The sequence below is a fragment of the Tupaia chinensis genome, unplaced genomic scaffold, assembly GCF_000334495.1.
Source record: "Tupaia chinensis unplaced genomic scaffold, TupChi_1.0 Scaffold000709_1, whole genome shotgun sequence".
In the NCBI taxonomy this organism is placed as follows: Eukaryota; Metazoa; Chordata; class Mammalia; order Scandentia; family Tupaiidae; genus Tupaia; species Tupaia belangeri.
Genome location: NW_006160232.1, coordinates 350,459 through 364,797, shown reverse-complemented (window position 1 = coordinate 364,797; position 14,339 = coordinate 350,459). Strand labels below are relative to the sequence as shown.

At 38.7% G+C, this 14,339-nt stretch overlaps 1 protein-coding gene across 1 annotated transcript in view; it reads right to left on the bottom strand.

Annotated features, from left to right (window-relative positions):
- Positions 1-1,620: 1,620 nt before the first annotated feature.
- The window catches only part of LOC102480779 (fatty acid desaturase 2-like protein FADS2P1), a 36,600-nt gene continuing 23,881 nt past the window's right edge, over positions 1,621-14,339 (bottom strand). Inside the window, exons 5-12 of the mRNA XM_006160797.2 lie at positions 13,328-13,453; positions 11,075-11,135; positions 8,425-8,501; positions 8,135-8,232; positions 6,612-6,708; positions 4,791-4,870; positions 3,476-3,601; positions 1,621-2,095 (exon numbers count right to left, since the gene is read on the bottom strand). Coding sequence (XP_006160859.1) covers positions 2,044-2,095; positions 3,476-3,601; positions 4,791-4,870; positions 6,612-6,708; positions 8,135-8,232; positions 8,425-8,501; positions 11,075-11,135; positions 13,328-13,453 — 717 coding nt within the window. The 3' untranslated portion in view covers positions 1,621-2,043. The remainder of the gene's footprint in view (positions 2,096-3,475; positions 3,602-4,790; positions 4,871-6,611; positions 6,709-8,134; positions 8,233-8,424; positions 8,502-11,074; positions 11,136-13,327; positions 13,454-14,339) is intronic.

The window sequence follows — 14,339 nt, the reverse complement described above, 5'->3', positions numbered from 1 at the left end:
TTTCTTGCTTTCTGTCTCTCTGTCTGTCTTTCTCTGTCTGGCAAGTGCACGCGCCCTATAGCGAAAACCTCTCAAAAAAAAAAATTGTATGGTAACTACCTCTGAAAAACTACAAAAGTGGGCTAGTTTTGACACTGGGTGGGAAATGACTTTAAGGTAGTAAATTTGTACAGGGAAGGGTCTGATTGCTGGTAATCAGGGCAAAAAACAGTGCTGGAGAATCTCTGGGCATTTGATCAGGTGAGACAGAAAACTAACCACTGTACTCCACTCTCATGAGTAACTATGAATTTGGGTGAAGAAGTCATCTATCAATCCACCAACAGGAAGAAGATGGGCTCTTGCCACATCTATTATAAAGAAAAAACAAAGTCTATATAGCTTTTCCTCATTTTTATCCCTGGTCAATTTTCCTATTTAATATTATCATCATTTCAGTGCCTCTTCCTCTCAGACAACCAGTTTTACTTTGCTCATGGATAACTCCCCAAGAGTGTGAGTGATTTAATGTGTTGCTGTTCACCAGAGGTTTAATTAAAGTACAAACAAACCCAAAGAGTATTTTTCAGAATTTGGAATATGGGAATGAAAGCTTACAGAGAATTTCAGACAACATATTAACAAATAAAGCTGATATGTTTGGAGCTGGGGAAGGAAGTTCATGCTATTATAGTTTCTCTCTCTGCAGCTAAGGTTCAGCTTTAAGTCCCTCCCACCCCCTGAATAACTTAGCAAATAGACCCTAGACTAAATGTCCACTTAACCTTCCAACACTGAAACTCTCTTGCAAGAGGAAAAAACTCTCTTTTCCTAAGCCATGCTTAATTTGGAGTCACACTGGAAAAATACCCTGATATAAGCTGAGGTTGACATAAAAACAAAGCTTTTTTTTTTTTTTTCCATTTTGTTAGTGTGACCCAGTAAGGATAAGAATTAATTATTTCTGCTGTGGCGGGTAAGGGAGTTGGCAGCCAACCAGATTTTATACTCAAGGGACAATCTATTCTTCAAACACAATATTTCTTTAAATATAGATGACCTAGAACTTTTTTTGGACTGATTTCACATATTACCTGTACATAATCTGTCTTAATTTCCCAGGTTTCTTTAGACTTGTACAGTAACCAACTCTGGAGAACTACAAAGTGGGCTAGTTTTGACAATGAGGGTGGAATGAGTTTGAGGTAGTATGTTTGCCCAGAGAGGGGTAACCTGTTTCATCAGAAGCTATTGGGTGTGGGAAGTTCCTGTCAAAGATTTTAGAGAAACTCATTTTTCCACTTGGAAACACAATGATATATATACACTAGTTGCACATATGCAGGTACAATAGTGAAAATGAGAAATGAATGTTAAATATTTTTAGACATTTTCTTAGAAACTTATTTTAATTTGTTTTATACATTCAATCATGATATATCACTTAGTTTGTAAAGTGGATTTTCCAGCTTGAATACACTTCACACCAGTTCAGTCGAGGATACTATACACATGATCATCAACACATAATAATCCATTTCTGTGTCCCATACATTTTAATGTTAATCATACTCAATTTTTAAAGAGAAGTCTATGCATTTCAAAAGAAATAAGCAAAATTTTTATGCTTTCATAGCACAACAGTTCTTAAATATATGATTCTCTTTCATAAGCAATTGCACTGTTTCCCAAAGTACTCCATCAGATGTCTCTACTTTGGTCAACTTCTTCCTGTGTTCACTTGACGCATAAAATTTTTAACTGATTCCTGTATGTGTGTCCCTGATTGAGATGATTCAACTAAGGTCTTTTGGTAGAACTAAATTCAAGATCCTGATGAAACACATTGAGCTTTCATTTTCCTTTTGTCACCCTAGCCAAAGTCATCTTGTATTTAATGGCTTCTTCTTATTTGTAGAACTTCAAGAAAGGAGCTATCTTTGGGGTTCACATGTCTAGCACACTCAGGCGTGCAAATGATGCTAATTGGGGAAGAACTCTTGCATATGCACCAACTCCCTTCAGAGATGCATTTACATTGTGCATTCAGGCTGACATTATGCATCATGTTTCATAGTAAGCATCCATCCAGAGGGCTGCAGATTTCTTCAAGGCCCTGTGGGAGGAGTAAATAAAAGCATTAGGAGGTGAGACTCTAATGTAAAAGAAGCTCCTCCATGGAATATTTACCTCCCTGCCTGGTTCAGGGTAATGTTATTTCCAGCTATATTTGATGAATACTTGTTTCTGTTACCCATTATAAAGGAATCAAATATACTAAGGCATTTTTAGCAGGTAACTTCACTTTGTGGAGGAGATGGAATTTTTTGGGGTTCTTTTCTATATAGATATATCCATGTACAAATCCATCCTATATCCATGTACCAATCCTATTCTATAATGTGGAAGAATTTTCTAGGGTCTGGGCATATAGCAAGACAGGACAGATATAAGTCCTTCTGTAAGGAGTTCCTAGTATAGCTTGGGAAACATGTATTAAATCGTTTATTATCTCAGATGCTATTTAATCATGATTGTGATAAAGGCTACAAATGAAGGGAATGGGGTACTGCAAGATAAAAGTATGCTATCGATTTAGACTTGGAGGTCAGTAAAGACTGACATGAAATAAACACATTTGAGATGAGCCTTGGAGAGTAAATGGGAATTGTGCAAGGCTGTCAGGGAAGGTGGTGGTTTAGAAGAACATTTTAGGCATAAGAAAAAGTGGCAAAGGAATGAGATGGCCCAAAGCATAGAATTTTGTATCAACTGAGGGTTCAGATATCTAGAGGGTAGAGAGGGAAGAGGGGGCAGTGGAGAGTCTAAAGGGGGAACAATAGTCAGACATTAGACAAGGCTTTATTCAAGATACTTTTCTTTTTTTCTTAGTACTAAAAGAAAGAGCAAGTTATTAAACCCAGACTACTGGCTATTAATTAGGCTGGCGCCATGTTATCTAGGAAATGAAATGTGAGTGCTTAAAGATGGGTATGGATTTTTAGTTGCTGTGTACCTCATTACTCTCACTCAGTCACCCCAGCCTGGTTCACCCATTCAGGTCCTGCAGGAAATTGTAGGCATCTAAGTTTGCAATGTAGAATCAGATGATGTGATCTCTCCCACCAGCTAAGTTCTAAAGTGTTTAGGAAGCTCTCTGGGGGAATACAAGCACAATATATGTATTTGCTTCCTGAAGTTTGAAATTTAGAAAGCTACAAGGCATTTTCACTGAGGAATACTGGCGGCAATGTGTATATGATAAGTAGTAGTACTATCATTATTGTTGTTGATACTGCTTCTTGTAGAGTCTTATGTCTATGCAAATTTGAAATGAAAATGAAAATATTTCTAGGAATTTGCTTTAGATACTGGGTACACTGGTGTCCCTTAATAAATGGTTGTGGGATTAATGATTCACAAATCAGTAAATGCTAGTCTGGGCAGTAGAAATGAAGGAGAAAGAGTTGTGAGCTGAGAAAAATTATGTTATTACCTGACGATATCTCCAAATGCCTTCAACATGGGCTTATTCACATACTGTAGTCCGTGCTTGGCACACAGTGACTTCACCAAGGGTGCCACTTTGTGATAATTATGGCGTGGCATAGTTGGGAATAGACTAGGGAAGCAGAGGGGAGAGAGAAGACTTAGGTATAAAGGGAAATTCAGAGGTGTTTTCCCTCTTCTGTTATCAAAATGAATTACATCAGCCATGCAGACCTCACCTTGACTTTGCACAACACTTCTGGGACATTTGAACACTCTTACCAAGTATTATTTCTTAATACTTCCGTGAGCCATGTAGGTGACAAATATTTGGGAAATGCTAATAGAATACACATTAGCATCAACAAATATGTTTATTTTGGACCAGGTTAAATGAAGCCGTGGGATGTCTATCATTTTAGAAGACCCAGGAGAGCTGGAGGTACTCCTCACTCCACATCTGACTTTGCTTCTACATCTCTCTCTCTCCTCTGTCTTTTGTTTCTATCCATCTGACTTTTGGATAGAAGAGATGACTATTCAATAACTTCTAGTTAAGATGTGTGGGGGGAAAGTCCCAGCATAAGAATAAGAAATGAGGTGATATGGATCTCGTTTAAAGCTTTCCTTTAATCCACCAGGTGACCTTGGTTTTTAACTCTCTCTTTGACAAATATAAACAAACATCCATTTTTTTTTTTGTTTTATTGAGGTTTTTAAGGATAAAATGAGAAAAATAGTATGAAAAGTCCTATAAATACATATACAGTCTCTTTCCTTTGAGTATCCCAGTTATGGCTTAGATAAAGATGGGAAGTCTCTCTTCTGAATATTCTGGAAAGATGAACTTTTCAAGTATTACTTTTCTTCTTTATTTCATGTCCTCCTAACTGACCCATTGGTAAGCATTAACAGATACCATCTGAACATTGCAACATGGACAGGATTGCATTGTTGGTTGCTTTGTAACTAGCGCTGAAGAGATAGATATTTAAATTAAATCATAATTAAATTTTAACACAACTAAGTTATCCAAGAGGATTTTTTTTTTTTTTTTTTTTTTTAGGTTTCATCTATAAACCAAATAGACATAATACAAACACCAATTCCCAAGCCTGTAGGTATCTGGAGACTTAGTCATTGGTTCTTTTCTAAGATTCTACTCCACTTACTCACAGTTATTACATCTTCCTTTCTCTCCTAACCACTGACACTAATAGAAAGCCTTTTCTCTCCTCTGACATCCAGAGTTTAGAGGTTGAATTTTGTGTTGTTATAAGTGACTGCACTCCCCCCTATCATGGACTGCTTCTATTACTCACTGGTGCTCTATTTGGAAGTTCAGGTGCCCAGTGAACCAGTCGTTGAAAAAGGATTGCTCAATATTACAGGTGGCCAAGACCTGCAAAAGAAAAACTTCCATTAGATATAAATGGGCCCCCATGTCAAACAAAGAAAATGCTTACTTACTCTTTTATTCAGTTAATCATTCAATAAATGTTTATTAAATATATTTTTGGGGTAAGAAATTATGGGCTATAAATATATATGTATATATACACATATATATGTATATATGTATATGTGTGTGTGTGTATATATGTGTGTATATATATATATATATCCTATCCCAATTCTGGGAGCTTACCATGTCTGCACTTCATAACACAAACTGAAAGAGCAGAAGCTATACTAGCAGGGATGGCAAGTGTAGATACCAGGGACTATATCGGCAGTGGTGTGTGCTGGGGGACGGAGGGAGAGGCTCAGTAAAAAGACATTCAACAGATGTAAGAATGTAAAGTTATCTGCTGAGTATGATATATATGGTAATATCCTTGAATTGATTGACATAGAATGCATGCATGTTTTTTTAATGCATGTATGTTTTGAAAAACCATATTGTATGCTGTAAAGATGTACAATGATGAAATCTCAAATAAAATGAATTAATTATAAAAGGCAACAAGACATTTTGTGGTAAAGCACATATAAAGCAATAGATATAGAAGAGTATGTAAAATCTGAGGGGTAGGTCACTATTGGTCCTTATATATGGAAGACTAGGGTGGGAGTGAGACTGTAGAATTATGGTAGAGACTGTAGAATAATGCACTAAGGGCATTGGTCAGCAATTCACAGAAAGAGAAATACAAAGAGCCAATCAATATATGAAAAGCATTCAACCTAGCCAATAATTAAATACATAAATAAATGGAAACTGAAAGATTAAAAAAAAGTGGCTCTGTGACCAAAATTTTTTTTGTTCTATTTTATTTATTATTATTATTTTTCTTTAATTTGATGAGAGAGAAAGAGAAAGTGAGAAATCAAGCTGCCAGGTCTGGAACTTGAACCATGTCAGTCATGTGGCAGTTCAATGCCATAATCACCACACCACCTGCTGGCCTCTGTGACCAAAAATTTTCAGAACCACTCCTCTATGCTCCAGAGAGGGTTCACTGAATTTGAGTCTGAGCTTGGAGAAGAAACAAGATAATGACTGAATTCCCTTGTTAATCACAGCTTGGCCAGTAGAAGGGACCCTGGCTTAGGAGGCAGGGGTGTTCTGTACTGCTCACAATTTTGTGAAGCATTTATGGCATGCTTGAAGAGCATGCCATGTCTCCTTCCTGGGATATTCTATCTATATGAGTAAGATGATTTTGAGGGTAATTTTATGAGTCTCAAATTCACCTGAAAATCAATCACGTATAAGGATCAGCAAACTTTTCCTAAAAAGTGCCAGACAGTATTTTACTTCTCTTACGGCTATTCAAATCTGCTGCTGTAGCATGGATGCAGTCAAGGATGTTACATAAATGAACAAGCATGTCTTCATTCCAAGAAAGCTTCATAAAAACAGGCAGTGGACAAGATTTAGCTCTGGAGTGTAGCTGGTTTAGAGCAAAGGCTCAATAATCAAACTGCCTAGGTTTAAAACCTGCCTCTACCACATACCAGTAGTGCGACCTTATAATGAACATCTTTGTGTCTCAACTTTATTATCTGTAAACTGGGACTAATCATAGCGCCTGCCTGATGTAGATACATGCAAAGCACATGGGTGTGATGTTATTTGAGGTGAGCAGATTCTGAATCAGTTTGGTTTGACGGTTCTCCCTCAGGAGCTTCACCAGTACCTGAGTGCTGAGCCAGTCCCGGTTCTCCTCTTTGCTCATTTTCATTGGTATGTGGCTCATCTGGGTCACATATACAATCCAGGGACTTTCAAGGAACCTTTCATAGAATAAAAGGAGGAAGTGATGACTCTTTCTGGCGTTGCAGTTGCAATCACTGGCCTTGCATAATTCCCGGAAAAGTTGGCGAGCCTTGGAGGGTAGAAAAGGAACTCAAAAGTTCCAGTAAAATGATGGTCATTCATTTTCCTCAAGAGATGACGCATCTACTATTCTGCCACATGATCTGCCTCACCGTAAAAATGTACGGTGTCTCGAAAGTTTTCTGTAGCTCAGGCTTAAGGATCAAAAATACCACAGGAACTAAGGGCATATGCAAAGTGCCTGGGCTTTGTTATCAGATAGAGCTGAGTCCAAGTTTTGTTTTGGCACTTCCCTTGGTCCTTATTTGCTCTATACCTTTGGGGAAGCAGTTTAATTCTTTGAACTTTAGTTTCCTTAGTAGAAGAATGATACTACCTTCATGGCAGGGCTGTGTGAGGATTACATCAAATAAGATCGTGCATGTAAAGCCTTTAACAAAATACCGGATGCAGTGTAGCTATTATTGTCTTAATAATTATTTAGGATTTAAAATAATAATGCAACAGAATGAAGGATGAATACTTTGGAGAGTGTTATTCATTTTAGTTTTGAAGAAATGTAAAATTATAAAAGAATTTTAAAAAATTGTTGGTGGGACCAGCAGATGTTGTCATGGTTACATCACTGGACTCCCACATGGTCAACCACAGTTCAAGTCCTGGACCCAGTGGCTTGAAACTCATGCCAAATGCATGTACATGTGTGACCAAAATCCCAAAAGGAGAAAGGAGGAGAAGGGATTGCAGTATGGCCATCCCTCCTGGGGCGGGGGGGCAGGTGATTTCTCATTTTCTGTCTCTCTGTCTCTGCAGTCAGTACACCTGCCATATAGTAAATATCTCCCCCTCCTCTCTAAAAAGTTGTTGACTCAGATGTAGTGGCATAGGTAATAGGGCACCACTGTGCAATACTGAAACCATGAAAGGTCCTGGGTTTGGATCCTGGATCAACCTGAGCATGCTTAGTGTGCCTGGGATTCTGACTGACTGGAAGTTTGCAGGGAGGATCATGATGTGTGAAATCCTGCCAAGGGTACCTTTCTCTCATTCACTCATTCATTCACTCAGTAAAATATTCTTGTCCTGTCATTATGTTTAGGGGTTTTTATGTCCAACTAGTTCACCATTTTAAAGGATCTGATGATCAGCTAAAATGCTTCGATTGGGAACTACGCAAGTGGGGGAAAAAATGGAGATTAGGCAAATTTTTCTCACCAGGAATTAGTCTAAGTATTTTAACTATTTTTTCTTTTCACATATGCTTGAAAACAGCTCAGTTCCAGGGAATGAGACATAGTGTCATAATCTTTTGCTACTCATAAACAACTGTGATATAGAAGATAGGAGTGCTGAATGGATTAGGGGAATGAGAAAGATTCTTACTTGACAAAATACATGAGCAACAGTGTTCCAAAGATTCCATAGAAAGGGCCAAATGTGATGAAATAGCGGATGTAAAAGCTGCTGACCCAGAAAATGTCCTGCAAAGAGAAACACATTAAAGTTAGATGCCCTGAACATAATTTTATCTCCTTTACACTGGGCAAGGGCCTTTTCATGTACTGGCTAAATCTCATGCCCTGTTACTCAAGGAAGCTACATCTGGAGGGGAACAAACATTTTCATTTCCCTTGTACCTGGTGTAGTTTCAGCAAATGACCCAAGTTACTTACCTCCCAATATCTATGAAAGTACATTATTTTCATGGATTGTAGGTTGAAATATACAGGCATGAGCAGCGGGAGCCCAACTGAAACACAGCAAACGAAGACTGAATAAATAAGCATAATGTTACCCCATGGACATCAGTATGCGCCTCTCTCTCTAACATACCAGTCTCAGAATGCATACTCTGAGAAACAACACACAGTGCAGATCTATACCCCTGTTCAGGACTCCCTTGGACTTGCCATGTCTACCAGGCTGTACTAAGAATTTGCCTGGTGATTCCAGGTTCAATCTTCCTTGAAGATGGTAGTGTAGCTTTGAAGATCAGAATCATTTTTGGTAGAGGCATCCCTGTACATTTCCTGCCTCGAACTTTCAAGTTTTTTCAGGGTCCTTGGCGTATTTCTGTTTCCCCTGTTCTATTATGTTGGGGTTACAGAAATAAGATATACTCATTTCTTGGTAAGAGTTATTCAGCTACTTCTCCCCAGGCAGGAGAGGCTTCCTAGAACATAAAGGAGTTTTATGGAAACTCTTTGGCTTGTGACAAATACTCCCCTTGACCAAACTTTAGTTAGGGTCTTTTGAACTGTCTTCTCAGTGAGGCCTCAACCTTGGCCTATGAGGACTACAACCACTCAGCACAAACAATTTTATCCACTTCCTACATTAAGAAATGTGAACAAACACTAGCATAATTTTTTAGCAGCTCAAGGCCATGGTTCTAGGAAGACCCCAGCTCCCTTAAAGTTACTGCCTGAGAAACTTAAGGCTATTTGTTCAAGTCAAATGCTGACTATAGACACCTATATTCCTTTTCTTGCAGTATTTACTTTAGAAAACATACAGTGTCAAATCTTTGTCCTCTTTCTTTAGGTTTATCTTCTATAACCCAGAAATGTTTTTTCTAAGGATCCAAAAGCCATCTCTCTGAAATGATCAAGAAGGATTGGGTCTCGGCCTCCCAGTCTCTGGAGGAAGGTAGGAGCTTGACTAAGTAGACACCAGTTAGCAGACACAGGTGGTCTGACCTAACACTGACCAACTCCCCTACTCCTTCCCAAACCCCACAATGTCTTTCAGTACTTTGCTTTCATATTGAAGTTCCTCTTCCTTATTGAAGTAGCTGAAAAATATCTATCCTGTCACCTTTAACAAATGTCCAGCTCTCTTTTTCTTTGACAGTCTCAGCATGACTCATTTGTACCTGAGGTGCTAAGCTGTCATTTAAAAGAAAAGAACACAATGAAATAGTTCTTGGGGGCAGTGCGATTTGTGAGATGGTCATTCTGTAGAATTCCTGCCTCTCATTGATGCATTGATTTCTCATAAAGTAAGGTTATATTGCACCACTGTGGACAAGGGGGGGTAAAGACAAATTTCTCAAGAAAGTTCAGAAAAGAAACTCCAAAGACTTTTTCTTGTGCAACTCTACATCTAGCTAGGCTAAGGGTCATCTGCCTTTCAAAATGGGGTGCTGATGTCCTCATTTCTCTTTAGTCATGAAAGAGAAGTGGGTGACAAATGTGGAGTGGGGGAGGCTGAGTGCAGTGGTGGAGGTGGCAGCATTGATCATTGGTCCTACATTTTAGAAATTCACCCACTAGCCCCCTTTTTCAGCCCTAGTGCAGGTGACTACTAGTGGCTCTACACTTGGGCAAATCAGATAATTTGCAACCGTGTTTCTCAACCCCAGAACCACTGGCATTTTGAGCAAGGCAATTATTTGTTAAGAGAGGCTACCCTGTCCACTGCAGAATATTTCACAGCATCCCTCTTCTTTACTCACTGGATGTCAGTATCACCCTTCTCCCTCCATTATAATCAAACATGTCCCTAAATAAGGTCAAATGTACCTCAGAGTGCAAAATTGTCCTTGATTAAGAATCACTGGTCTACAGAAAATTTTCAGTTCTTTCCTCGATAATAGTTTATCATTCAAACATGTGTTTTAGATTGGCAGATTTTGGGGGGGGGGTCTCTTGAAAACTCACTTAATGAGCTGCCATGAATTTGATTTGCGTTAAGAGAAAAGGCCCTTTACTTATGATGTTTTTTTTTTATTGGTATCAGAATTGCTGAGCTGCCCTTATTTTCTTTCATCCCAGTTCACATGCCCACATTCAGATATATATATCTGAATCACATATCAACTCTATGTAGGTCGTGGGAAAAGCCGGTTTCCTTTAACACTGAAGTTCTATAGATGCCTTTTATTGCTGGCCCTCCACTTTTTCTGGCATCACACTGTAAATGTTTCAGCATTATTTTTTCCCCATGTCTCTTCCCTATCCAGATACCTTTTTTTTTTTTTTATTTTTTTTTTTTGAGGTGGGTACTTAGTCTTTTTCAAGATAAGAGTCCTTGCTGTACGGTTCTATGATGGCCAACCTGTCTTCCCTTTCTCTTGGAATTTCACCTTCCTTCCTTGCCCAACACCTAATGTGATGAGAAGCCTGTTGCAAATGCTTATTCATTTTTCCATTTTCCTTTTCAAATTTTCACTCTTGTGAGCCTGAAATAAGACATGCTGATGTTTTCAGTAAGAAGACCTGGGCAAGTCTCTGTGAGAGAATTACAATGCTGCTTTCTATCTTGATAAGTGCTTGCTTCAAGGAAATAGGATGGTAAGAAATATAGCTCCAGGAGTCTCACCTATATAGAAGTACAGATGCTGCTTTTCGTAGTTGATGTATTTGATTTTCTTCTTGCCATACTGAATAAAGAGAGAATAAAATAAAAATAAGGGACAATATTTCTGATCATCGCACTCAAGGACATTTGTGAGTGTGTGTGTGTGTGTCTGTGTGAGTGTGTTCAAAATCACTATGGAATGAGCCTTCTGATTATTATTATTATTATTCACTGCCTGTCAAATCTTAGGCACTAGAAAAACCAGAATTGGGATAGGAGGAAAAATGTTGGCATCTTTTTGCTTTAATTAAATGTGTGAAACTCTTGAACAGGTGGGTTATGGGGATTGAGGTTCTTTTGTTATTCCCATGAGAGTCATTTTGAAATTGTTTTATACTTATGTGAGGTGGAACAGTGACTGAAAAGGGACATTTCAGATGAATTTTTCTGGATCTCCTTTAATCAATATTTAGAATTAAGCTTGAAACTCAGGCTCTAATGCCATTTATTCATCCAACTTATTGAATGGTCATATGATACTAGATGTAAGTATCTCCCCTTTTATCTGTTCCATCTTTCCTCATTTGCACTTTGATCCTGAATTGCACATGGTGGGTGACTTTTTTATTCCCCTAAGGCATAATGATATTATATATAAACTTTCAAAATCTGTGTTTTATATACTGGATAGAACCAGGCAAAAAATTAAAAAGCTATATTCATTTATTTTTATAAAACTCTTAAATTTTTCCTAGAAGGTACTAGTAACCCCTGCCTATGAATCTGACTCAGGATTCAGTATTTCCCTAGAGGACAGTTACTTTCCTTTGATTATTCTTATATCTCCTCTGTCCCCTAAAACATGGAAATTTAAGTAGTTGTTTACATAATGACTTTAAATTGAAGTTTAAGAAAATATTAATGAGTGAGAAATTCTGAAGAGGTCCAAATTGGAGGTGGAATCTCTAGCTGTCTTACAAGGAATTGGAACTGCATGGCTCATGCATAAATGAACCAAGGGAACCAGCAGTTAGCGTAATGGCTATGTCGCTGGACTCCCACGTAGTTGACAGCGGTTTGTGTCCCAGAGCCAGTGGCTCGAAACTCACACCAGACGCGTGTGCGTGCGTGCCCAAGATCCCGAGAGGAGAATGGAGGAGAAGGGATTGCGGTGTGACCATCCCCTCTGGGGGGTGATTTCTCGCTTTCTGTCTCTATGTCTCTCTCTGTCTGGCAAGTGCACGCACCCTATAGCGAAAAAAAAAAAAAACCAAAAACCAACCCTCTCCATAAATGAATTGAACATGAATTAAAAATAACATCATAGTCTCTCTCTCTCTCTTTTATTTTTTTTAAAGAGAGAGGTTTTTGCTAGAGGGCATGTGTGCTCTCCAGAGAGACAGAAAAAAAGAAATCACCCCCTGGGGGGGGTGGCCATATTGCAGTCCTTTCTCCTCCATTCTCTCCGGATTTGGGGCATGCACATGCATGCACCCAGCATGAGTTTCAAGCTGCTGCATAGGTGGGAGTCCAGCAACATATGCCATCTGCTGGTCCCACATCATAGTCTCATCTAACTGGGCTAGAATGAGTGGAGATTTTAAGTGTTTGTGGTTTATTGGTTATTGAATGCTACCCTGTGTCTTCTGAGTAGATGTCTCTCCATATTCTTGTTAAACTTGGGAAGGTTGTCACCAACCTTAGTCATCTAGTTTCACTAACACTGGCTCACATTATCTTGGTAGTGACAGGCACTGGGAAGGGACTTGCCTGTCATAGGAATTGCTTAAGCAGAGTGATATGAATCATGATTCCAAATCTTCTTCTATTCCTACAACCCCAGACTTCTTCAAATCTATATTCTAGGCTTAAAAAGGTGAGATGTTCTGAAGCTCTTATGTAAAGCAAAACTTGCAGCTTGTTTTCTCCAAGACAAGGCTCTAAGTCTTTTTTTTTTTTTTTTTTTTTAGGGGTTTTTTTTTTGGCATGTACGCTAGCTGGAAAGACAGAGAGAGACAGAGAGACAGAAGCGAGAAATCACCCCCCAGGGGGGATGGCCACACCACAATCCCTTCTCTTCCATTCTCCTCTTGGGATCTTGGGTATGCACACACACATGCCCAGCATTAGTTTAAGCCACCGGGTCTGGGACTTGGACCGCTGTTGGCCACATAGGAATCTAGTGACATAGCCATTATGCCAACTGCTGGTCTCAGCCTTTCCAGGAAACATTTCCAGGAGCAGTTCTCTGGTGCTCAGCATTTCTAAATATACCTTGACAGGTTGATAATCTCCAAGCAGAAAAAGTGGGCCCATGTCAACGTCTGGGTCTTTGGGATAGATATTTGGTTTTACATGATGCTGGAAGTGCCGGTAATTCCACCAGTTTGCTGACAGGCCCTGAGGGGGGAAAAAAAAAAAGATAATTCATTAACTGAAAAATTTCTCTCCTGAAAAACCCCTTACTGTCAGAGTTTTGTGCATGCAAACCCAAAATCAAAATAAGATATTCTCGAGGATTCTCCTAGATGTATAACTCATTGGACAGGGCTATACCAGCTCTATTAGAGCTTTATCTTACTATACCAGCATTTACATATAGCACCTCATATATACCTCCAAACAGTTTATGGAGGCAGATGTAATTATACTGTATTTGCTAGAGCTGGAATTAAGTTTCAAAGAGGTTAGCTGATTTGCTCAAACCCCACAATAAGGAATTATATACCTAGGATATAATTCTCATAGCCTAGGAAGAAATCCTTCTCTGATCCAGGAACATGATTTCAGGCTGAAACAACTCCCATTAATGAAAATCATAAAAACCTGTTAAAACAAAGTGTTTTTCCAACCTTATTTGATCCCCATTTTCAAAAAACTCTGAGGCAGATGGGGTAGGTAGAGACTATCATTACTATCTTACATACAAAGAAGCCTCAGCTCCAAGATTTTAATTAGTTCTGAGGGATAAAGTGGTCACAGATATCCTACTTCAATCACTATTTCAAAGAATCATGGATCTCCTCTACTTGGGGGGTTCAGCTCAGATCATTGCACGTCCTAGCTTCAATGCTCTCATGTAAAAATAAATGAGAATAAAAGTATTTTAGCTGGTGCCAAACTTGAATAATCTCTGATTAGGTTGTGACTTTCTTTCACTGAAAGCCTGAAAAGCTTTAATAGAGAAAAGGATTTACAGGCACTTCAACCTAGTTTTATATCCTAGCTAGATAATTCCCTATTGTGTGGTTTGAGCAAATCAGCTACCCTCTTTGAAACTTAATTC